The 15,526-nt window shown below is 40.0% G+C and overlaps 1 protein-coding gene across 1 annotated transcript in view; it reads left to right on the top strand.

The window, feature by feature from the left end:
- skila (SKI-like proto-oncogene a) overlaps positions 1–15,526 on the top strand; it is a 32,868-nt gene continuing 17,342 nt past the window's right edge. Inside the window, exons 1-2 of the mRNA XM_056236474.1 lie at positions 1–75; positions 1,779–3,057. Of these exons, the coding sequence (XP_056092449.1) occupies positions 1,942–3,057 (1,116 nt within the window). The 5' untranslated portion in view covers positions 1–75; positions 1,779–1,941. The remainder of the gene's footprint in view (positions 76–1,778; positions 3,058–15,526) is intronic.

The following is a 15,526-nucleotide window of genomic DNA, read 5'->3' as shown; positions in this document are numbered from 1 at the left end:
GTTGACGGTCAGACAGACTAGAGGGAGGGAGAGAGATAGAGAGACAGCGGACCTGGAGCGATCATCCTGAGGCAAGTCCCTTTAAAAGACGACAACGGACTCACCTATACACTTTGTTAATGTATTAAATGGTCTAGAAGATTCTCTACATGTTTTGTATGGTTTTCAATGGTTATGTGATGTTTATTTCGGGCTCGGGACGGGATTTGTAGCGTTAGCTCTGTTAGCGCGTGCTAAAGGGTTTAAATGTTCTTGCCGCACTGGTAACGTTAACGCTGTGTGAACGAACGAGCTATTTTTTATGAGACGAGCTATGTAAAACCGGTTCAGGTGCTGTTACTGAGCGATGTTAATTTGGTTATATTTAACGTGTAAATTTGTGAGATGTGTGTTTTGATGTCCCATTTAAAAGGGACGTAGCCTATATTCAGTGCTCAACATGCTCATATTCACATTTAAGAGACGCATCGTCGTGGTGAAAATGTATTTGATTTAAATTCTCAACATGATCAACATTACTATATATAATATGTTTGTTATTTAAAAACAGAAACGCATTTGGGGTGATAGTTATTAACGTTTTCGGGGAGGTCAGGTGTCAGCCTCAATGGCTTGGATTTACTGCCGTATTAAGTCATATAATGGGTTTAAAATCCGAGCTTTGGATGTCGTTTTGACATATTTGATATGTGTGGTCAGTTTTTCTGTGGTTCATGTTGAGTGTCTCCCTGTCGCGGGGTTGGTGAATGTCACACCGCGGGCGTTCAGCGCAGTTGTGCCCGGAGAAGGAGAGGGGAGAGACGGATAGAGTCGAGGAGAGAGCCGCCTCGGTGCCCTTGCGGGAGTAAAAGAGTGACACTTTCGTTCAGGGTTAAAAATAGACAGCTTTGTATCAGTGTTTCTGAATAAATCATATTTTTCGAGGAAACGAAACAACGTCTGCGGTCAGGGTAAATCTATCCGAGGTATCACACAAATCTGGTAAAGCCAAACCAGCGAAAATTGTGTTATATTTTGAGGAACTTGTATTTTTGAGCGTTGGCGCCGTGTTAAAATTGGACGCATGTCTGCCTGCGTCGTTTTATGTTCATGAAACAGGCGCATGTTGTGAATACGGAATTGAACCCTTTTTTCGTTCTGGTTTTAGCCGAAACCTCACTGACATGCGCTGACTTTGGGTTGTGATCTCTCGTTTTGCCTTCATATTCATGCTCGGAAATTCCGTTTCCGTCCATGTAGGTCAGGCTTTTGCGTTCAAAATATTCAGTCAGTTTTTCCTGACTGAATGTGTGTGTGATTTGATCTTTTCACAGATGTGGTGGTGTGCAGTTATTACATCTAGATAAGCTTTTTTCAAGCCTGCTGTGGTTGGACAGGACTAAATGGCTGCTCGCTGGTAGTTACGGTTGCTGTTGGTTATCTCTCTGTGTTAATCTGACGTTATTAGTGCATTGACTCATTTAACGCGTTGACGTATTCGGCATGTTGTCAGTAGAGAAAAACAGCGCACTAAAACACCGAGAAACTAGCCTTAGATCGATCAGTCTCAAATTAGATTATCCTGATGAGGTGAAAATGTTTCTGTCGTCTAGTACAGCAATGTGCCGAACACTAAAACTGTTCTGGATGCTTTTTATTGCCCTGATAGCATATTCCTTTTAATGCGCATTTGTGTGGCGTCACACTCTGATTCGTAATGGTTTCGGTTTTTTAAAGCCATTTGGTACTATAATTAGATATTCACAAGTCTTTGTTCTTTTTGTTTAATTCACAGGAAGCACATCAAACCATTAATTCTGTCACAATCATGCATGTAGCTGGACGTAAAAGGATTTGCAACCTTTAACACAGCGAGAAAAAGAAGGACCAACTCAAAGGTGACGTGTTTGAAGAACAGCCGAATATTCTCACCCAAGCAAGACCAATAATCTGTGTTCGGACATGGCCAGCCCTCAGACGAGTCTGAAAACCCCATTCAAAGACCTGACGTCATTCAAAGGCAACATGAAGCGGCTGTACAGGGAGCGTCTGGAGGATGCACCCATTAAAAAGCGGGTAATGGCAGAGATGCACTTGAAACGGCGCAGCCTGGAGTGCGTCTCCAAACCCCCGAAGGTCAAGAAGGAGCGTGAGGACCATGCTAGCTCGGAAATGGACATTGAGGAAAGAGAATTCCACATCGTCGGGGCTTCCAAGGCTTTAGATCTTAGCGCTGGCCTCAAGCACACTCTGGCACAGTTCACGCTGAGCAGCCAGAGCTCCCTGGGAGGTCCTGCTGCCTTCTCAGCAAAATCGGCTCATGAGTGCGCCTCTCCTGCTGGCATGGCTCCCCTACCGTCTCCCCCAGTCCTTGGAGGCGGCCCGCTCTTGGTTCCCTGTGACAGCTCCACTGAGCTCACTCATTCTCTTCTCGAAGGAGAGTCCATCTCCTGCTTTGTTGTAGGGGGTGAAAAGCGTCTTTGTCTGCCCCAGGTACTCAATTCGGTGCTGCGAGACTTCTCTCTGCAACAGATCAACGCTGTCTGTGACGAACTTTATGTTTACTGTTCCCGATGCGATGCCGAGCAGCTCCACATCCTTAAGGTGCTGGGCATCCTGCCTTTCAACGCACCTTCCTGTGGCCTGATCACCCTAACTGATGCCCAACGGCTCTGCAACGCCCTGCTCCGCCCGGGTGCCACCCTCTCGGCTGACCCCAACAGCAAACTGCCAGGCCAAGGCCTGCTGAAGGAGAGCGGGGCCAGTTTCCAGGTGGAACACCAGTGTCTGGGCAAGTGCCAAGGCCTGTTTGTGCCCCAGTTCTACGTCCAGCCGGACGCTCCTTGTATTCAGTGCATGGAATGCCAGCTGCTGTTTTCCCCACAGAACTTTGTAATGCACTCGCACAAGTCCCCCGACAAGAGGACCTGCCACTGGGGCTTCGATTCGGCCAAGTGGCCTTGCTACCTACAGCTGGGCCGCAAGCATGAGGGCACGCCGGATGAGCCCCAACTCAAACAGCTGCTGGATGAGATGAAGGAGAAGTTTCACTACCAGCTAAAGAGGCCTCTGGACAAAGTAAGTGTCTTTTGTCTTTTCTTCCATGTTTGCTGGTTCACTAAGGTCAAGTTTTGCTTCAGGTTCACAAGTGGATTTGCACGTGTTTGACCAGATGGTAATGTGTGATAGTCTGCAGAGGAGAGACTGTTTGCTATTGTCTGGGCAAGGCTGTAGTTGTTTTGATAAACTAGTGTTGACCCAGTTTTATGGGGTGGCACGGGGCAGGTGACGCTCGGTTAGGACGTATCGCAGGAGGGAGGGAATTCCAGTTGGTCTGGCTGAACAGGAAGTACATTATCTACCTCCCAGGTCAGAAGAGGGTCATCTTTGGGGGGATTAGCACAACCTTAAATTTTGCATTCATATATATTTAAGGCATTTTTTTTTATCTTAAATGTGCATGGTTTCCTGTCTCAGGTTTTACTTTTTTTTTTTTTATTCTAAAAATAATTTTCAAAGCATTAGCAAAAAAACCTTAATACAACTAGTTCCCTCCTACATTAACATTAACCCTTTCCACAAAAATAATTAAAATATATATCAAATTAAAATATTAACAATGTAAAAATTAACATAAATATACAATTTGAAATGCAACATTAACAAATTTCATTTTAATTTCAGTTTTTTTTTTTCAATTTTAGTTTCCATTATATCATTATTAGTTTTTTCAGATGTTTCTGTTTCAAGTTAGTTTAGTTTTAGTATTTTAGTGCTGTCAAAGTAATGCTCTAACTGGTGTCATGTGAAAATCTTTAACTGTTAAATTTCTCAGCAGAGTCTAGAATGATTGCTGTCTAGTGGCATTAATAATTTTGTTATTTTAGCTTTTTCCAGTCATTTTAGCTTTAATTTTATTTCGGGCACAGGCATTTTTACCTTGAATGTGCAAGGCTTCTGTTGTGAGCTGCTTCCAGTTATTTTAGCTGTACTGTGTGAAAGTTTATTATACTGACTCTGCAAACTGGAACTTATATTATTTTAATTTATTAACCAATTGGTTTGTAGGTCAGGTAATTTTACTGTTTAATGTACTTTGTTATTCTTTTAATTATTTAGTAATTTCAGCTAATGAATCGGAAGTCTCGCACATTCACAGGAAATAGCTTACTTCCACGTCAAAAATAAGGTGGACAAAGTTGTATTTGTGACATTGTAAAAATGTACCTTTTAAATGGGGAAAATGGGAGTGATGTCGTTGCATTTGGGAAATGCCGGCATTGCATGATTGCATAATTTAAAGCCAGAACACTAGAGATTCTTCCACTTTCATGATGCAACTGTTGAAACAAAACTCAACAAAGTGTACTAGTGCACTAGAATCTATAGAAAAGTCAGCGGGGGGGAAAAAAAAAGGTCTAGATTGTTTCACTCCCATTGACCAGCCATGTCTCATGACCCCCTTGACCAAGGCCGCAAGCCAGAGCTTTTTTTGTTGTTAGTGCTCATGTTAGACAAAGTTTGACCCCCTGGTTGCTGTTAGAGATTTTTTCAAATGCAAGTAGCAGCGGTTAATGGTTTAACAGTGCGGTAATGTTCCAGTAGACACCTTTATTTTTAGTTTAGCGCTGATGTGAGCAAATGATTGTTCTGTCTAAGAGAGGAAGAACAGCCCCGGTTTCTCCTGTGTGCTTATGCAAGTGTGCCGGAAATACCGTCTGGTGTCTCGTCGTCTAGCACCCAAACCGCATTCCTCCTTCCGACCCCCTCCCCCACCACACACTTCATGTACCGAAACAGACCTTGAGTCTGTCAGTCATACAGTCACATCTGCTACACAGACTGACCTCACCCTGACACACAAACAGCCAGTTATACTGTAACACTCAACTCACTTATGCTTAATAACGCACACTAATGAAATTGATTCACTCACACACGCTAAACTCCCCCAGGGATCGTCTCTGCTCCGCTCGGCTGAGGGTGAGATATCAAACTCCCAGAAATGCGAGTGATTCGGTGACACCTTCTCTTTTCATGGCGAGCCGTTAACTGCCGAGCTCCCGACACGTCGCTGTCTGGCAGCGTCTTGCACCTGCCCTGACGCTTTGCCTGATCCTTCTGTTTCCTCTTCTGTGAATTCTTTTTTTCTTAAATTTCCTGTTTCTCGATTAGTTTTATTTTAAATCGTAAGGATCTTTCAAGGGTTATTTTTAAATGATTTTAAAAAGTATTTTAAAAAACTGTTTGATGCCATAACCTCTATAAATAGTGTTGTTGATTTATATTGTTTTAAGAAACTATTATACAAAAGTAAATAATTGGCAAAATGCTGCCCCCCAAGGGTCCCGTACCCCAGTTTGGAAACCCCTGCTCAAATCTGGTTTACACTCAGTGATCTTACCCCTACTCTCAAAGTGTTCATCTATAAGTAACAGTGTTATTTTATGATTATTTATAGTATTTATTTATAAATATTTTGAGTCTGCATTTATTTTTATATTTTCAGTTTTCATTATATTTTCAGTTTTCATTAATTTAATTTTATGAGCTTTTGTTATGTTTAAAAAAGGATTTTTAGGTTTTTCATCTAATATTTATATTTTATTTTATTTCAGCTTTATTCCCATTACTGAAAACTATTTTTAATAGTTTGTTAACATTTACAACACTGATTAGGATTAAAACCTTGTGTCAAGAAAACAGGTGCTTACAGTTTTGTGTTAAACGGCTTTTGAAGGGACTGTAAACAGACATATGTGCGTGCGTCAAAGGTCATTACTCAGATGTTGAGCTTACATGAGTAGTGCCGGTAAAGAGAAACTACACATGCGCACTCATCTGTTTGTGTCCAAATCAAGAAATTACTGTTAATTGTGTGTGTGTGTGTGTGTGTGTGTGTGTGTGTGTGTGTCTGTCTGTACGGGAAGCAGGGCAGACAGGCTCATCAGTTTACTGGGTGAAATGTTCACTCTAAACATCTGTGATGCTGGAGTGCCAGAACAAGTGACTCAGAGTTTCCACAGGTGGCTGCATGTGTAGATGTTGGTGACAATCAGACCCTCACCGCCAGACTTCTGCACACGGCACTTTAGCTAGTTCAGAACCAGCCCTCTTCCCCTTCATCGAGGACAGTGTGTCCCCGCCGTCTGTGTGGTTATGGAGACACTGGCAGTGTTTCAAACCCTTGTTTGCCTAGACAGCATACTGGGTGTCTAAAGGTAGGCAGCTCACTGGGGTTGGAAACAGTCACTGGTTTAACATGCCTGTGATTCCTTAATAGTCTAGTAAAGGTTATTATAAATTGTAATTTAATTAATTAATTTATCAAATTCTTTTCCAAAGCATAAAAAAAAAAAAAAACTTGATTTTTTCCCCTGCCAAAATAAACAATTAAATTCACATATTAATAAAATTAATCAAATAATAAATAAACATCATAAATAAAATTTAACAAACAAGTAAAATCTAACATAAATATATACATATCTACAAATGAATAGTTTAATTTATTTTATTTTCAATTTAGTTTCCACCCTATAAATTACTCTATAAATCATCTTTAGTTTTTCAAGTTGATTTAGTTTTTAGTTTGAATATTTTAGTGCAGTCAAAGTAATACACTGAGGCTTGGTTTCACAGACAGGGCTTAGATTAAGCCAGGATTTGTTTTTGTTTGTAGCTTTTATAAACGTGCTTTCGAAAATAACATTACCTGTGTTCATCTTGAGACAAAACAATGGCACTGACAAATAAGATATATCAGTGCAAAAACTGTTTACGCTAGTAGATGTTTTTACTTAATAGATGGGGGCATCTATTAAGTAAAAAGAAATCGCTAGTTTATACCACTAACAAGGCTCAAAATAGCCCCACACGAACACAGTAACATAATGAGGGTCCCTACATGCAAAACGAAGCATTGAGAACTTTGTAAGTGTACAGACCGTTTAATAAGAAGACAGTCCACTTCGTGTATACAGACAGGAGCCATCTTTGGAAAACAGTCTCGACTAATCAAACCACGAACGCCATTCATACAGTTCAGAAGTTCACTGAACTTCATACAGTTCTGCTCACTCAGCACGTCGTTCGTGGTTTGCCTAGTTGAGACTGTTTTCCAAAGATGGCTCCTGTCTGTATACACGAAGTGGACTGTCTTCATAAAATATCTTCTTATTAAACGGTCTGTACTTACAAAGTTCTCAATGCTTCGTTTTGCATGTAGGGACCCTCATTATGTTACTGTGTTCGTGTGGGGCTATTTTGAGCCTTGTTAGTGGTATAAACTAGCGATTTCTTTTTACTTAAGTTAATAGATGCCCCCATTACTAGCGTTATACGCTAAACAGTTTTTAGAGATAAAACTCTTTACATTCGATTATCATGAAAACAAATCTCAGAGAACGGTTGACTAGGTACCAATGTTTTATTAGACCAAACGGTTCATTTTGCGCCGGAGTTCTCCTTTAAGCCTTCTCTGTGAAACCGGGCATAACTGGTAGCCTATAATTTAAGATCTTTAACTGCGCTAAATTTCTCCGTTCAGGTTGTTAGCTTGCTAGATTTTGCCGCACAGCTGCTGTTCAAGGTGTTCTAGATAATTCTACAGAGGAGGGAACCTTCTTGTTTTGGATTGCTTTTGTGTTTGTGTATGTCTTGATTTATGTCTGTTACCTAGCAGTGTCTAAAGTGGTTAAAGATGGGGACCACCTGACCAAAGACTGTCAGAACTGTGTTTACGACACCATTGGGACACTTGCTGCCCCTCTCCATTGCTGTATTTTTTTTACCAAACTTTTTTTAGCCTCCACACCCCAGTTTAGATTGTAAAAGCTCTATTTCTCTCTAAAATTGAAGGAGTTCATTAGTATCCACGTTTCCATTAAAGATTTGCACAAAACTTTTGTGATATTTTCTAAATGTCGATAAAAAATATTGCAAAATGACGATGTTTCCATTAACCGATGTTATCCGACTAAAATCTTTTCTTTCTTTTTTTTGCGATAAGTCATCCAAAAATCATGGCAACAGATGTTGGTAGGTTTACGTATATCCCAGCCACCGCACTAGATGTTTTTTTAATCGAATGAGACATAGGCGTAGGCCTGTTATCCAAGCATTAATGGCAAGGAAAGACCCTTATCCTTGGGAGCGGCCACGTATGAGGTGTTTCTCCCTCATATCTGCTTCAAGGTCTTGATAAATTGTGGCATTTCTTTGTTGTTCCAGTATTCCTGTAATACGTCTGTCTTTTATGAGTTTAATGAAGAACTCTGTCTCGTCTTCTGTCCAAACATACCGCGTCATCTTTAAAGAATGATCGACTTTTACGTACGCCAGGTGACCTGTAAATGCGGAAAAACGGTTTCCGTTGCTGTTTTGCAAAATTTCGAATTGCCTGAAAAACCACCTCTTGTGAACGTAAAAGCTTTTTTGCGATAAATGGCAGTTTTTGCTAAATTGACATTTTTCTATTGGGCGTATTTTCAATTCGCAATTTCAATTTGCGCAATTCGAAGGGTAATGGAAACACGGCTAGTCTAGTGGCCTAATAGTTTGCAGCATGTGTATGCGTCACCAACACGCTTTTGCTGCTTATGTTGGCGACACAAGTTTGAGTCATTTAGGCCTGTGACATTACCTGATCTGTTTCTCCCCATTTCCTATTTCATTTTGTTTTCCTAATCATGCCATTTGGGTCTGTGTTTGTTTGTTTGTATGATTGTATGTCAGTGATAGACAGGCCGCTGTGATTGTTTGAGGTTTGATGTGTACCTTGTAGACGTGTCTGGCAGACAGATGGAGTCCTGTCGATCTCCCAGGCCAAAACAGCGGCTGCGGTGCAGACACCAGACAGCTGCCTCTCTCTCTCTCGTTGTCTTTCTCTTTCGTTCTCTCTCTTTTTGTCTTTCTGTCTTCCTTTTGTAATTGTGAAATCAGTGACTTCATGCTCCACAGGCAAGGATGCCAATTCTCCACCATCGTGCTCTCCTATTTCCACTTTGTTTTTCTTTCCTTTCTTTTAAAATCTACGAGAGAAAAGCTGTCATTTTCCTGTCTGAATTTGTCTTGTTCTCTCATCTTTAACCTCGACCACATGCCTCGTTTGTGACGTACCTTCCTTGTCAGACCTCTCTCTCTTTTTCCTCTCTGTCAGCCGCAGTCCTTCTTTTTGCTTTGCTGTTTCCATTTAGTCACGTGTCTATCATTTATACAACAGTTAGTTCTGGTCCTCTAATTTGATTTGATATTTGTTTTTTTTTAAAGCATTAGAATCTTTAACTATTTGAATAACTCAGGCTGTCTTGTGTGTTGATTGGTGACACGCAACTGTTGATCCTGCTTTGGCTTAGTTTGCAAATTTGGCTAATTTTGGAGGAAAATTTTAACCCTCATGTGAAATTCCTGATCGCACAGATTCCTATTGAAATGACTAGATTTTGCTCATGAAATTTTGCCAAGAAATGGTAAATGTGATTGCACCTTTAGGCTGATATTATGGAGGGCTTCACTGTGGATGGTTCTGTCTTATATTTTCTGCCTGGCATTTTAAGCAATCTGCAGAACACGATATTGTACCTCGGGAACTTCATCTTCATGTGGCCTGTGTTTGGTGAGAGATTGAAGGGTAATGAAAGGTTAGAGGCGGGAGAGGCTCAGGATTTTGTCTGTTTGATCGAGGATGTTGAGCTCAGGGTTTGCTCCAGTGTAAATATCAGAGACTCCAGTGGATGCAACTCGGCCCCTCAAAATAAGCAGCCGAATGACCTAATCAGTCTCTGTTTACATAAAGGGAGTGAGTGTGTGTTTATGGGAGTGAGGGAGAGAGTGATTGAGGAGGACTATTGATCTGGCTGAAGTGGATGAATTCGGTAGACAGTAACTGTGTGTGTAGGAGAGAGACAGAGACAAGTTAAAGAAGAGATTTACAAAGTGTTCTAACCAGGTCTAGTGTTTCTGTCTTGAATAAAAATGAAAATGCTGTGCAAAAAAATGACAAAATCACTGCTCATCAAAACTTATTTGATGTTTGAATAACATATGGCTATGTGAAGCAGGATTTTGGACCAATGAGATTTCACTTTAGGAGGGGCTTCCCTGCATGAGGCAACAGAAATGTAATATTCTGGTCAGGACACAATGTCAGACTAGTTGTCTAAAGCGTCTGTTCGCACGTCCACGTACACAAATGCCAAAACGCTACAAATGTGTACACTAATGAATATGAAGAGACTTGCTGACAAATGCATATTTACTTAAATGGATGAACATAGAGAATGGACAGGTGTGCACATCCATTGGCCCCAAGCAGCTATATACCTGATGAGAGATAGGTAGATAAAGGAATGAATAATAGTGTGGGAATGGAAATTTAAAAAAAATAGGAGAAAGAGATCAGGTTCAGCTCAGGACATGCTGGCAGTGGCTGGCTTCAGCAACCTTTACCCTTTACTTTTGCTCTACTGGTGAAGCGTTCATTTCTCAATATCACCAAGTGCTTAGAAGCAGTCCATGTCCTCAGGCGCTCACACACCCCAAGCACCATTCATTTATTTCCAACTGTTTGTCCTCACGCACAAACAAATCACTAACTAACCCTAAAGCCCCCCAAAAAAGCACACACTCTGTGATTTGGCAATCTGACCTATTTATATAAAGCCCGGAGTTCCTGTTGGCCGTTAAGACAACATACTCCTCCCTGTTGGCTCAACATTCGGATGCTGTGGGCAGATTGGGGGCCCTGCTCTTTGTGCTCAAGCTGGGAATATTGTTGTACCGGTCATTCGCCAAGTCCCTGGAGATGAGCCAGCAGCCAGAACAGCCCCAGGACGGACTGCAGACCACAGCCAACCCAAATTTGTCAAGACATGCTTGACTATTCAGCCAGGTGGTTCAACTGCCATGGTGAGCATTAGTTAGAGAAATCTCATGCGTGCAAAAGACGAGAGCTATGCCTGCTGTTAATATGATAGTATTTTGTGTCATATTAGCACTTATGGCAGCATTACATGTATTTTTCATTGATAGGGCATGGGGATGAGCTCAGTGCAAAAAATAATTAAAGATGGTTGATATAGCAAGAAGATTTTGGATTATACTTTATGCTTTTGGCAGACATTTTTATCCAAAATGTCTTGCATTTAATTCAAGCTATACTTTTTATCATGCATTGGTATTGCTAGCACTATTCTCTATTGTTTGATCTACAGATATGCATTTGCTACTACAAAGTATAGAAAAAATAGTTTAAAATAACTGAAAACGGACTATTTTACCCTTAATTTGTGTGTAGGTAGGATGTATTTTTGTTTAGCAGAGTATTGCACTATTCTTCAAAGTCACCTTTATTGACCTCGTGTTTGAGGATCTGTGTGCTATTTATGTGGTACCTAGAGTTCCTGCCTATGTAGAGTGTTCCATGTCAGTCATTAAGTTCTGCATGAAACAGAGTCATTAGCCCCTTTCACACAGCAATCCCGGTAAATTACCGTAAAATTACCAGAATGACTTTACAGGTAAAGACACAAATATGCTGTTCACACAAGCAACAGCGTTTCTTTTTTACCGGTAAGAGACCATTCAAACATCTGCTCCAAAATACTGGTAAATTCTGTGATGTCAGTCATTGGAAGTAATCTTTAAACGTTGCGCCGTTGTCTTCATCCGCCAGCTTGAGGAGAAGCGCTTTAGTTTCACTATCTGTTCAATTTGACAAATTTTTGACGTCTGAGTGAAAGGCATAAGGGGATGACCAAACGGAACGAGTTTTTGCTCTTAAAAACACTAGATGCGCATAATAGTATCCAACTGCAGAGCCACAAAGCTGATGAATGGAAAAGAAGGCTTGGTCTTGAGCGTGATGTGGCGCATCAGGCGATCAGACGTGGCGCAACGGTCAAAGATGATCATCTTGCGCATATTTAAATAGAAAAACTATTAAAAAACTTACTGTAAACAGTGCTGAGTAATCACGTCATCTCCATAAGAACTTGAACTTGATGATTGGTCCAATCTTCTTGCGTCAGCAGGTTCTGACTTGGTACGTGCAAATACTGGTAATCTTCATTCCGCGTTCACATAGAGCACTTTACCGGTAATTTACTGGTAATGTTACTACTTCCCTTTTGATTTCTGAAAAGATCCTGTTCAAACATGAAATCAGTTGGTATCCTAGCAAGCAATTTTGCGTCTAAAAGACGTCTAATAGCCGTCAAAACACAGCCCAGACGTCTAGGCTAAAACAAGGCTGAATTTGGGCTGTCAGTGAAAATCTAATAGACGTCTAAACATCGCCCAAGAATAGACTAGTCATTAATTAGACGGCTATTAAACGACTACATACATGTAATAGACAACAAAATGATGGCTAAAGGATTCTTTTCACTCAAATATAACAGGTTCTCATAAATGACAATCCATCCAAACAAATTAAATATAAAGGTTTTATTTAGAAAAAGATCAAAACATAAAAATGACCAAATCAAATATTAAAAATACAATATAAAAAAAAAAAAAAAAAAGGAACATCAACAACTTAAGATAATAAGTTGCTGCTGGGAAGTTGGTCATCACGGCATCTGCCAAATAAGAAAAAATTAATTTGCACAAGAAAACCATTGTTGACAGTTTAATCTCAAGTGTGCCTGGATTAATACATTCACCTGTAGGGTACTGTTTTTTTTTTTTTTTTTTCTGTGTATGTGTTCTGTTTAGGTTTTAATGCACATCTGAGCTATGTACATTATTGATATAGTGCCTGATACTTTTTAGAATTGCTCATTTTTTATAGCCAATCATTTGTATTTTATGCTGTATTATAAAATTAATTTGAAAGTTTCAAACTTGAATGAATGAATGAAGGCATTTTGAATGAAACTTCATCTTATTCTGCTTGTACAATGACAAATATTATTCTACTCTATTAGCTTATGCTCTCTCTGTATGTAACAAGCCATTGTTCAGACAAATTCAATATTATAGTTCAAATCAATGATGGACTTTGTCAAAGATGAGAGCTTTAGTGAGGAAATGATATTTTCATATCATAATAATCTAAAGCTTTCATAACACTTTGTAATAGGTTGCACATGTTTCATGTTTACACCTTTGGATTCACATAGTTCGAGTTTAAGGGCACATGGAAACATGGGGTTACAGTAGGCCTATACGTGCATGTACCATGATACACTGTTACCCGCTAAAATGTCAGGATTCCAACAATGCATGATAACAAATAATTTAGCAAAAAAATGAGCACGTCAAAACGAAAACACAGACACTTACAAGACAAAAGTAGGAATGTCGTTTACCTGTTCTCTTCGACCGACAGCTGAATGCAATGCTCTGGCTCGTTTAAAATTTTTCAAAATGGTGGAAATGTTTATCGCGAGAACGGTGATCTGTACTAACTCGCGTTGCCAGTAGTCATGTCTCAGTAGGGCTGTTGCCATCTAGCGGTTGAGAAATGTAATTGCATTTTAATTGAATTTAAAATGAAATACAGTCAAATAATATCGTAGATTTTTAATGAATGTGTGACAGTAAACATGAAGCTGCGTGGGCGAAAAACATGTAAACAATTTTAAGACTATTTTGGCTATACTAATTGCTGGTTTAAATCAGGGCTATAGCCAAGCCATTGCCTCGATTTCGCCGGGTGGGCTAAAAGCAGACTGCACATAGTCCGTCCAATTCAGAGCTAAATCGTGACTACAGATCGAGCATGTCATGAAATGACACTGGCACCTTGTAGATATTATTACCAATGCGAACATGATGGGATATCAACCATCTCATGCGTTGCCTGCCCACAACAATTAATTAAAACTACAATTAATCAGTTTCGACTAGAAGTGGGCTACAAATACCCGTACTGACTATACGAGCTAGGTCGTGTCTACGCACAGCCTATGCATAGAACGTGAAAGAAATTAAACTCAGGGTTCTCAAGTTTGACCAAAAGCTTGGAGTGAGATCACATGCGGTTAGGGGAGGAACCCCCCCGCCCCCCCCCCCCCCCCCCCCCCCCCATCCCCGCCCCCAATTTTACCCATTGTTCATAATAACCAGCACAAATTGAAAGTATAGCAGTTGGTAAATCTGATAAATGACAGAGCAATTCATCACATCAAATATAGCCCTACTCTTTAATGTTATATTTCAAAATTACAAATAACAAATTGTTTCAAACAGTTTGGAAAAACAAATCTTTTTGCATTTTTCCGTGACATCTTTGAAAAATACAAATGCAATAGCAATGATTAGGCTATGATTAGTATGTTTTGACAGGATATAAAATATTACCCAGGGCACTCTGCTTTAATACACGTAGCCTTAATGTAACTAGAAAGACTAATAATACAGTATAATATATAATTTAAAATAAAATTAAGAAATGCATCTTAATTCCTTCCCATAACATTTCCCTTAGTTTCAGATAACTAGCCAAACTGAGTCAAAGCTTCTGGCCTGGTTGCAAAGTAGTTGTAGAGTTTTTGACTGCATCAATAATGTATGAGGGGCTATATATTAAATGTTCTAGCCTAAAAATGTTAGGCGAGCTTTCTTCCAACTTACATTCTCCATGACGACGTGTGTTCGCGCGATGTTGCGGTGGCCGAGAATATGTCCGTCAACTTCCGTACGTGTGTTCGCGGACTTCACGCATCTATGTATCCTAGTAACGACTCAATCTGGCCGAAATACGGACGTGCTGGCGGCAGGAAACTTCACTTTGTGTGCCTGTGCCTCGTATACAACGTTATGTATAAAGCTTGCAGGACAACTTGGTTGGCATTGCCTTTTCAGCGTGAGAAATAAACTGTGTGGCGTGTGAGCGTGTGAACTGGTTGAATTGCGTGTGTCTCACGGCCAATGCGTGAGACTTGAGAACCCTGTTAAACTAAACACCTTGTAATCACTGTTGACTTTGCTTACATGATGGAATATCATACATCTCTTAAGTTATTTTGGCCAAAACGACATTTATCCAAATCGTGGGTTACGCATATCGGTGAAATGACGGCTATTACTTCCGGGAAGTAGCCCGTCTTACTACGAGCCAAATCGTGGCTACGCACAGCCTACACATAGAACATGACAATGAAATGAAGCCAAACACTTTACAGTTAACTTTGCTAACATGATGGAATATCTTACAGCTCGTAAGTTATTTTGTAAAAAAAAAAAAGACATGTAACCAGATTCAATGTTATTTAGGCTAGAAGTGGGTTACACATAGCCGGACTATATCGGGTCTATATTTAACCAAGACGTTGAAATGACGGCTATTGCTTGCTGGGATAGTAAAGACTGTATGTGTGAAAGGGGCTAATGTCCCATTGAAAAGGAAGTTGCCTTCATAAACATCTTAACATCTTGATAAATATTTCAACATCTCTTGACATCTGCATGTTCTTAAGACTATTGATTTAAATAATTTATTCCATTTTATTCTTACTGACTGTCAGAGACATTTATAGATATAATCTATGTAATATGATATTTTATCCCTGTCTTTTCTGCTTCCTGTCTGACTTTTATA

This window comes from Rhinichthys klamathensis, unplaced genomic scaffold (genome assembly GCF_029890125.1).
Source record: "Rhinichthys klamathensis goyatoka isolate OS25496 unplaced genomic scaffold, OSU_Roscu_1.1 h1tg000446l_1, whole genome shotgun sequence".
Lineage (NCBI taxonomy): Eukaryota > Metazoa > Chordata > Actinopteri > Cypriniformes > Leuciscidae > Rhinichthys > Rhinichthys klamathensis.
The sequence above is the reverse complement of the archived record's forward strand: the minus strand, read 5'-3'. Positions and strand labels throughout refer to the sequence as shown.